At 34.2% G+C, this 10,020-nt stretch overlaps 2 protein-coding genes across 4 annotated transcripts in view; one reads left to right on the forward strand and one right to left on the reverse strand.

The window, feature by feature from the left end:
* The window catches only part of LOC126750442 (zinc finger CCCH domain-containing protein 18-like), a 57,518-nt gene extending 57,020 nt beyond the window's left edge, over window positions 1-498 (reverse strand). For 2 of the 3 annotated variants that reach the window (XM_050460065.1, XM_050460063.1), the window contains exon 1: window positions 331-498. The gene's annotated coding sequence lies outside the window, so the exon portion shown is untranslated. Of the gene's footprint in view, window positions 1-39; window positions 238-330 lie in introns of those variants that run through there. The other variant, XM_050460064.1, reaches the window with a different exon arrangement.
* Window positions 499-5,058: 4,560 nt separating this feature from the next.
* On the forward strand, window positions 5,059-6,616 carry LOC126750204 (adenosine 3'-phospho 5'-phosphosulfate transporter 1). Its single transcript, XM_050459743.1, has one exon. It carries the CDS (start codon window positions 5,191-5,193, stop codon window positions 6,490-6,492), a length of 1,302 nt encoding a protein of 433 aa, XP_050315700.1. The 5' UTR covers window positions 5,059-5,190; the 3' UTR covers window positions 6,493-6,616.
* Window positions 6,617-10,020: the final 3,404 nt, after the last annotated feature.

Below are 10,020 nucleotides of genomic sequence, written 5' to 3' on the forward strand. Positions count from 1 at the left end.
ATCAAAGTCTGGTTCCCTTGGGTTTAGCGTTGATCTTACCTGAGAAGAGCCAACTCCTCTGATAGAACACTTGGAAAAGAAAATTTGCGGCTCCATCTTGAGATTTAAATATAAATTCCAATACTACTTAAAATACTTTTTAAACTTGAATTACTTGATATTTTTACTCACGGCACAAACTACTGATAGTCTTTTACGCGCGAATACTTTATTTATCGAACTTGTAACTTCGACTACTCTCTGGCTACTTGAATACATAAACACATTTTTTTGGGATGAAAAAGAACCGTTATTTTGCACTTTTAAGTGACACGGACGTGCCTCTCTTACCTTTTCGGGGCTGCGGGGAGGTCCAGTGGTCGCTTAACGTTAAAAATTTCCGTATTTCGATATGTTTTTTAAACTATATTTTTTGTTAAATATCCTACAGGAAGGCCTCACGCCTTTTTGTTGAAATGTTGGAAAAATGGCGGAAGCTTGGCCTCCAACTGTCAAAAAAAAGTGACATCTGTCAGTAATTTGATAAAGCACGCCATGTAAAAGTGGCTTTACGTTACGTCAGTTACATAAATGACTATTACCAAGTTTATACGGGCTAAATCGGCTTGAGATAGATAATTCCGTTTAGTTAAATGTTTACACGAGAGGTGTGTAGTGTTCGTGATAGCTCGTTTGTACGAATTCTAAGAGAGTTTTCCCGGCGATGCGGGTCGGATTAAAATAAGAAATTGTATGTTAGTTGAATACGGAATATATTACTAAGTTTACACGTGACATTAATGCGAATTAGAGCAAAAAAGCGTCTACACAAGGGTTTTAAGATGAGGTTTTAACGTTGACGTTAATAAGTTGATTTTTATTGCCAACCGATTTTATTTGAGGAGATTGAGTAAAAACATATTTATTAAAAGAAGATATTTTTTTTAATTTTGCTTAATTGCGATAAGGCACGCCACAACAAAATCAGAGTGAAATAGTTTCTCCCTGTCTCGGTCTTCAAATTTTTGTTAGTTGGCAGCACTGAAAATTATGGGGAATTTGGATCTTCTCCCGTATATACGGAACCTTAATGCGCATTACAGGGAGATCATCCACATATTTAAAACGTTTTAAAATAATGCGGATTAGGTTTACGGATGTTTACACATGTGCTTTATCTTAATTCGCATTTCGCTAATGCGCATTAACGGTTGTGTGTAAACATGGTTGGTATACGAGAGACAGTTTTTATTTCTGTGTTTTATTTATGGTAATTATCCAAGGATAAAATAATCAGATATTTGATGGAGAAACAAGTAATTATACAAGGGGTGAGAGAGGGAATCCAGCTTAAGATTAAACAGCTGATTATCATGCCAACCTAGGAACTAAAAAAAAAAGGTTGATCTGACTAGACTAGAAGTTGAAAAGTTGACTACTTTAATAAGTGGTAATAAAATGATTTAGCAAAAAATATACATCTAACCTTAAAATATCTGTTTATTTATTTTTTTAATGCATTTGCATATTTCTGTTGGTAGCACTGGGAGTTAAACCGGTTGAGTGGTGACAGGTGTTTTACGGTTACACAGTAGCTTAAAGCGATTACAACCAGATTATCTACTTACTTAAAAGGATTTTAGATGAACGGGTCTAAGATCGCTAAAGGGGTTTATGGGTGTTATGCATGTTTATACATGCGAATTATATTAAACCGTTTTCCTCTAAACCACTTTAGACTGTTTTTACACGACGCGGAAGCGGCACGACATGCCGCTAGCGGATTGCCGTTGCGATATCGCCCTCAAGCTTTTACACTGAGCGGATTTTTGCCGCGTATACAGCGGATCACGATCCACAGTTGTCAGAAGTTTATTAGTCAGTTATTAGCCAAGTGTAGCCTAGTGAACTAGACAATGGAAAGAAGTCGTGTACCTCTTTTTTCATTACTTTATTTGAGGAGAAAAAAGTCCCAGAAAAAGGTAAAGAAACGAAAGTATTGGATACACCTCATCCTACAAGTCAGATATGTGGAAGGGGCTTTCTATACACTATTTGATAAGTTGCAATCGGATGAAATCAAATTTTTCAACTACTTTCGTATGACCACAACAACGTTTCATTATCTTCTTGGCCAATTAGAAGCTACTATCCAACATCAAAACACTATGATGAGGGAATCCATACCACCAAAAGAAAGACTGGCGTTGACACTTCGGTAAGAAAATGTATTATTGAAATCAAACAGTATAATTCTAAATGTACTTATGAAATAACTTAAAATATTAAGAAAAGAGTAGTATCTTATTTAACGAATATTTTAGTGAATATCTTATTTACTAATATTGTTGGTACTGGGACTGTGAAAATCGTCAACATCAAGAGATTGGAGAGGTGTATGAGTGGATGAATGTAGTGAAGGTGTAGGGAAGCTTTGGCGTTGAGGAAAAGAAGAGTATCCTTACGATGTCGAAGGTGCAGGAGTGACACTTGTGATTTCTGACCCTGAGGAAGAGTAATTCGAAAAATACGAAGAGGCTGATACGGGACCTTGGCGAACAACGTTTAATTTCCTTTGAAGTAACTGCATCACTTCTACCCCAAACTGCAGTTTGTCGTCGGGGCTTAATCTCCGTACTGATGGAAGAAGTGAGGCAAAAAATGATTCATCTTCATCAACTTTCTGTTGAGAAGGAGTTCGGGTTTTCTCCAATGCTTTTATTATTTCTCCGCGTCGTCTGTCGTCTTTTGTTTCTTGATAGTTGGTCGCTTAACTTCTTTAATATTGTCGCCTCCTTTGTCACTATGCGTTTGTGAACCTTTTTTTGGCCCGGTTCGGACCCTTCCTCAGCGTTGTTATGGAAACTTTCTTCAGTTTCGGCTTTTTCCAATATCGCAAGTAGGAATAAGAGATGCTCGTGGTACAAATACTTTTTCTTATATTTATCGCCTGTTTTCTTCTTGAGTGATTTACTGAAGGCATCTCTAATATTTTTCCATTTTACCACCACAGCATCTTCTGAAATATGAGTAAAAAATAGTATATTACATATCAAGGGACATATCATCTCACGAGTTGAAATGATCGCATTTCGTCCCGAGAAATGTACGCTATTTTTCGTAACAAGCGCATCAAAAACCCGATCACTGCATCTTCAGAAACAGTTGCCAAAACCAAAAAAGTAGCTTAAAATTACTTTCGTTCCACGGGGCGAAAGTAATTTTCTGCTCATGTGTCATTTTTATTATATTGGGCAAAAATCGATCACTTTCGCACATTTTAGGAGGTAAGAAAAGCCTAGTTTTCGATGCGAGTGTTATCGAAAACTAGAAATCGAAAACTAAAAGTGAGTTTGAGATGAGTTTGAAAAATTAATTTCAAACTCATCTCAAATTCAATCTTTACACAAAATATAAAAGCATAAACACTTAAACAAAGTTTCTAAATTTGTATTTATATAGGTTATCTTTCTTTCAGATACTTGGCAAGTGGAAATACTTTGACTGATCTCTCATATATATATCGCCTTGGAATCGCTACCATAGCAAGAATTGTTAAGGAAACATGCAAAAATATATGGCTTGTTTTTCAAAAAGAATATATTCCGATGCCCACAAAAGAGAAATGGTTACATATTGCTAAAGAATTTGAACAAAGGGTACATTTTCCCCACTGTCTGGGAGCCGTTGACGGTAAACACGTACGGGTGCAAAAATTTGCGAAAAGTGGATCTATGTACTTGAATTATAAACATTATTTTTCAATTGTTCTTTTTGGCAATAGTGGATGCTGATTATCGTTTTGTTTTTGTCGATATTGGAGCGTATGGAAAAGACTGCGACTCTTCAATATTACAGGAAACATCTTTTTGAAAGAGAGTTCAAGAAAATACGATTGATATTCCTATACCAACTCCACTTACTGGAAATAGTTCACCCCCTTTGTCGTATGTTTTTCTTGGAGACGAAGCCTTTCCGCTGACAACCCATTTGTTAAGACCATATGGAAGACGAAATGACTTGGATATTAAAAAAAAAATTCAATTACCGTCATTGTCGAGCACGTAGATATGTTGAATGTGGATTCGGAATTTTAAGTAACAAATGGAGAATTCTTCATCGACCAATTAATACCTCAAAACAATTCGCTATGGACATAGTAAGGGCTTGCGTGATACTTCATAATATAGTGAGAACAAGAGATGGCTACCATTCGGAGGATTTTTATGTAGCTAAAGGTTTTCAGGATTTACCAACAGCACCTACACATCGTGGAGGACGCCATGCCAACAACATAAGAGAAGCCTTTAGTTATTATTTTGCAAGTCCTTCTGGATCATTACCTTGGCAAACCACAAAGATATGATTTTTAATATTTATTAATATTTATTAATTTTAAATAATGTTGCTTAAATAAAAATAAACTAAATAAAAATACAATTTAAAAATATAATTTGCTTAAATAAAAATAAATTAATAATATATTAACTTACCAAACTTCTTTTTCTCTCCATGTTCCATTTGATTAAAATTTGGCTCCAGAATGGTACATATTTCAATCCATGCTTTATCCCTGAATATTTTGTCTTTATATTCGTCAACCCTTTTATCCCAAATACATGGACGCATCTCTACGGCGTCAATTAAATCAATTGGTTCAAAATTACAGGTCCTTTTCTTTGACATTTTAACAACAGCACAGACTGAACTGCAAATGGTAGGTGGTAATCCACCCAATCTGGCAATTGCTGAATGACTGAATCGCTCCTCGAACGCGGCGTGTGTAAAAGAACCCATATCATCCAATGAGCGTACATTATCCGAGTCGTTTTTTTATCGGATGATTTCTGACCAAAAATCGCGCGTCAACGCGGTGTATCTCGTGCCGGCTCGGAAATTTTACCGCGACGCGTGTGTGTAAAAGCATTTCACTTCATGAATGCTTTTTTCAGAGTACGCGATATCGCAACGGCAATCCGCTAGCGGCATGTCGTGCCGCTTCCGCGTCGTGTAAAAACAGTCTTAAGGTGCTCTTCTAAACTTGGTAATTGACTTTGACATTGACAATATGACAAAACATCAAAACAATGTTTATATTTATATTTAGTTAAGAAATTTGCTTGCATCACTTTTTATACTCCTCCAAAAGATGGGAAATCCATTAAAAACCAAAGAAATTACGCCCCTGTAGTACTGAGGCCTAACCGAACCATGGCCAAAAGAATTGAATTAGGAATATTCCTAATAATATTCTTTACTGTGTTCTTCCTATCTGTTATCAATCTTCTGATCATAAACTTGGAGGTAGTGCAAAATCCTCCTGCAAATTCGGCCTGGCTGATCCACGCTATAAGAAACACGGCTGGCTATTTAACAGTGTTCCTACCGGGCTATTTAATATTTAAGTACATCAAGACAACCAATTATTTAAGTGTGAGCGGTCGAGGACCTATAGGAGCCATTATAAGAACATGCTTTAGTGAAGATGATCTGCTTTTATCTACAAACCCAAAACACGAGCCAACAAACAATAGGACGCCCTTGGGCAATGCTCTCTTGCTGCTGTTTTACTTTTTCGGACTGCAACTTAGCTATTTATCTTGGGGAGTCTTGCAGGAAAAAGTGATGACGCAGAAATATGTTACCGCCAATGGGGACATAGCTTATTTTAAAGATTCTCAGTTTCTAGTCTTTGTCAATAGAATATTAGCGTTTGCCATGTCTGCCTTGTTGATATTATGCAGCAGACAGCCTAGGCATAGGTGCCCTTTGTACAAATATGCTTTTTGTTCCTTCTCAAATATTATGAGCTCTTGGTGCCAGTATGAAGCTTTGAAATATGTTTCGTTTCCACATCAAGTTTTGGCCAAGGCAAGCAAAACTATTCCTGTAATGATAATGGGAAAAGTAGTTTCTAGGACTAAGTATGAATTTTATGAATATGTGACTGCCGGTATTCTATCTGTAGGAATGTTATTTTTTATGCTAGATTCTGGTAATGATAGAGCTAATAGTACTGCTACAACTTTTAGTGGTGCCGTTTTGCTTATTTCTTATATAGTTTTCGATAGTTTTACTTCAAACTGGCAATCCAAGCTTTTTAAAACTTACGAAATGAAGCCCATTCAAATGATGTGCTTTGTCAACTTTTTCTCTGGCATATTTACATTTGTCTCATTACTGCAACATGGGGGCTTAATTGAATCTATTAGGTTTATGTTTACTTATCCACAATTTGTAGCAGATGTGGTTATCATATCTATATGCTCTGCTTCAGGGCAGTTGTTCATTTATAACACTATAGATGACTTTGGCCCTTTAGTTTTTGTTATTATAAGTACTATTAGGCAGTGTTTATCGGTTTTGTTAAGTTGTATTATTTATGGGCATGTAGTGCACGTAATGGGTGGAATAGGGTTGTTTTTGGTGTTCTTTAGTATATTATTAAAGATATATTGTGGGCAAAGAATAAGAAAGATCAAGCAACAAAGTGCTAGTCTGTTAAAAAGCTAGTTATTAAGTTATTTTAGCTGCAAAACATATTTAAAACTTCTGTGTAAAATTGTGATTATATTTAATTTTTAGGTGTATTTGACCAAAAAATTGTTTTATTTATTAATAAAAGAATTGGTTTCTAGTTAGATTTTTATTTGGTTTCTATTTTAGTTTAGTAATGAGTGATGCATTGGGTATCCCAGACCAGAAAAAAAAATATATTGTCAAATTAATACATTACACAGTATGTGTTTGTACAAGTCAAGATATAGTAAGTCTAATGGCTAGAAATAAATATAAAACAGTAGAAATTTGAATTTTTACACATTCAAATCTGAACACAATTCATATAAAATATGTTAACAAACAGACCACCTTTAACAGAACAAACTTTCATACAGAATCATCAGTTAAAAGAAAAATTAAAATTGCTTTCCAAGTATTAGAATAAAGTAAAGAATAAAAGGTACCATTTACCAAATATAATTTAATTTTCCTAAAAAATATCTTGGCTTCAATATTTCTTATATGGACTGGAATATCATCAGAGAACTGGACACAATAATAGTAGTCAGAGCCTTGTCTGGTTCTAGAGAGCCTGTGATAATATTTCTACTATGTCCAGTCTTGTAATGGTGTATATATGAATAAGTTCTACACTGTGAGATGTTATTAACAATGTAAACCAAACAGTGATAGATGTAGGCACAAGGAAATGCCAGTATAATATGGAGGTCTCTGAAGTAGGTACTCTCGAGAACAATCCCTATACCCCAGCCTAACCATAGTCCTGACACATCTCTGTTGAAGCTTAAAGATTTCCTGTGCATATCTAGAATGCTCCCAATTCAGAACTGCATAGCACATATTTGCAGAAAAGGCAGAGAAAATATAGTAGACGTAAGGATGTAATAGGCCTTAAGAACCTTATCATGAAAAGTACTCTACTTGATACATGTTAGTCTGCCTGATACATGTTATATATGTATGTTAATGTATCATCTAACATAACGCCTAGAAATTTAGTGTTATGATATATTAAGTGAATTTCTTTTCAAGCTAAGGTTTGTTCTTGGGGAAGTCTATTGGCTAAAAACCATTCATGAATATTTTTATTGCTATCGCCTATCATGTCCAACACAGGATCAGCAGTGGAGTACTTAATAGCTTTACTAGTATCACCTGCAAAAAGAATAGGTTTTAAATCGTTTAAACGTTAGAAAGATCATTCGAATGTGATCAGTCAGAATCATTTCTGAATGCTATAAAAGTAATGACAAAAAAAAGCCATTCAAATTTAATACATATATTTTTGCTTTCGAAAAAAGAATCTACTGCCAGCTAATCCTGGGAGGTAAAAGGTTTTTCATTAATAAAAGCAAATGATAAAATCTAAAATCGGTTAACTTTCAATTTCAATCTTAGGTGAAACTTTTTTTCCTATTACTAGTCTATTCCTTTTCAAGCATTATCATAATTTTTGCACAGTAATGTGGTAGAGTTCCTGATGATGGATTTGAGGGTAAAATGTGGTTCTAATTTCAGGATTTGGGTAATAAAAGTTATTTTGGTTAAAATTTTGATTATGCTATTAGACATTGATATGCTTTTTTTAACAAATTTTGGGGACATTTTGGCGAAACAATAAGGATATTTTTAAAAATCAACCTCCGAAATACTTGTCAGTATTAGGGAATTTTTAAATAAATACTATGAGCTGATTTTTTTATTCTGATTTTAGCCTTCGGTTAATTTTCAATTATTCCGGTGTAAATTTCTTTACATCAAGGTATTATAAGAAAGTTTTTTAAACCAAAATATACTGATCTTCTTTCCTTGCCACCCTAATGGTGAAACACCCATATAATATATTTCTGCTAAGATTATATTATAGTAATTAATGGACTGTTCGAACCTAAGTTGATTATCAGTTACCCATTGAAGATCACCTATCTAAAAAACAAAGCCTTTGTCTTATTAGAATTTAATGACGGCTGATGGTCGGAATTAAACCACTTCTTTATCCTCTGAAGAATCAGTCTACAAATTTACTTGCAATAAGTTAGTATTTGCTCCCTACTAGATGGGTCGTTGTGTCATCACCAAATAAAATAAATTAATCTTTTTTATCAAGATTTGTAAGATCATTTACAGCGGAGAAAAAATATGAGCGCTAAATTAAATTAGGTTGCATATTCTACCAATATTCGTAGAATAGGGTACCTATATCTCATTTGACGAAATATGTTGCAATAGCTTCGAGATCCGATAAATATTTCAAATATTTTCTATGTAAAAGTAATATTCCTGGCATATATTTAGCAGATTATCAGAGAATATTTATATACCATGTCTGTGATTCAAGCGGAATAACTTTTAAGATAAATAACACTTTTTTTCCCTTTTAAATAGAGTATATATTTAAGTAGGTATACTGTTAGCACGGGAAGCAGGAGTACAGTTGGTATCTGCCAATACATGTTTCTACTTTTTGGTTTGTTTAAGACACGGCAAACAATAAACCAAAGGAATCAAAGAGAAAAAAAAACACTTTTCCTTCTTTCTTCATGTACATACAAAAATGTTCTCAATTTAAACTAATAAGTGACATTAATTTTTTTTTTACTCTCTATGATATTTTTTTATCTTAAATGCAAAAAAATATTGGTGCGAATTTATCCTTAGAAAAAGAAGAAAAAAATAAAAATATCCATACATTTATAAAATAATTTTTCATACCTTTAATTATAAAGGTGTCATTAAGTAGTAAGTGGGAAGACTTTTCTTGTATAGATCTACATAAGGTCGTTGAAGACTATGAAATGTTCAGTAATCTTAGAGCAATCTATAAAAATCAGGCCGATCAGTGCTACTCAAACTATATTGAGCAAACCCAATCTTCTATTTCCGGTGACCCTAAATATTTCTGGAAATATATAAGAGATAAGACACAAAATAACAGTATTCCATCTACTGTGAAATATTTAGATGTAGTGGGTGAAAATGGCCATCAAATAGCATCTTTATTTGCACAATATTTTTCTTCAGTCTACTCTCCTGATGAATTTGATGTTCAGGAATTTACATAGCCTGATATTGCATGTTCTTTTGATATTAATGAAATGCATGTACAAATATCTGAAGTCTTTGAGAAGTTAACCAATGTCAATGTTAATAAGGGACCTGGGCCTGACTGTATTCCGGCTCATGTCTTCATAAAACACTGTGCTTTTGCTTTGGCACGACCACTATCGCTGATTTATAATTTGTCTTTCAAGACAGGTAGATTTCCAACCTCATGGAAGTTAAATTATTTGACTCCTAAATTTGAGAATACAGGTCAGAGGGATGATGTGAAAAACTATCGTCCTGTTTCTCTGGCTTGTCACTTTGCAAAGGTTCTTGAAAGTTTTGTCACAGATTTTTTATCAGAGAAATTTAAAAACATAATCTCAACTAAGCAGCATGGATTTGTCAGGGGTAGGTCCATTGCCACTAATTTGTTGCTTTACCAAACAGCTTTGTCGGGGGCCTTGGAGAGCGGTA

The sequence above is a fragment of the Anthonomus grandis genome, chromosome 2 (assembly GCF_022605725.1).
Source record: "Anthonomus grandis grandis chromosome 2, icAntGran1.3, whole genome shotgun sequence".
Lineage (NCBI taxonomy): Eukaryota > Metazoa > Arthropoda > Insecta > Coleoptera > Curculionidae > Anthonomus > Anthonomus grandis.

Excerpts from the sequence above, each read along its gene's own strand:
- LOC126750204 (XM_050459743.1), top strand. The coding sequence starts at position 5,191 with ATGGCCAAAAGAATTGAATTAGGAATATTCCTAATAATATTCTTTACT.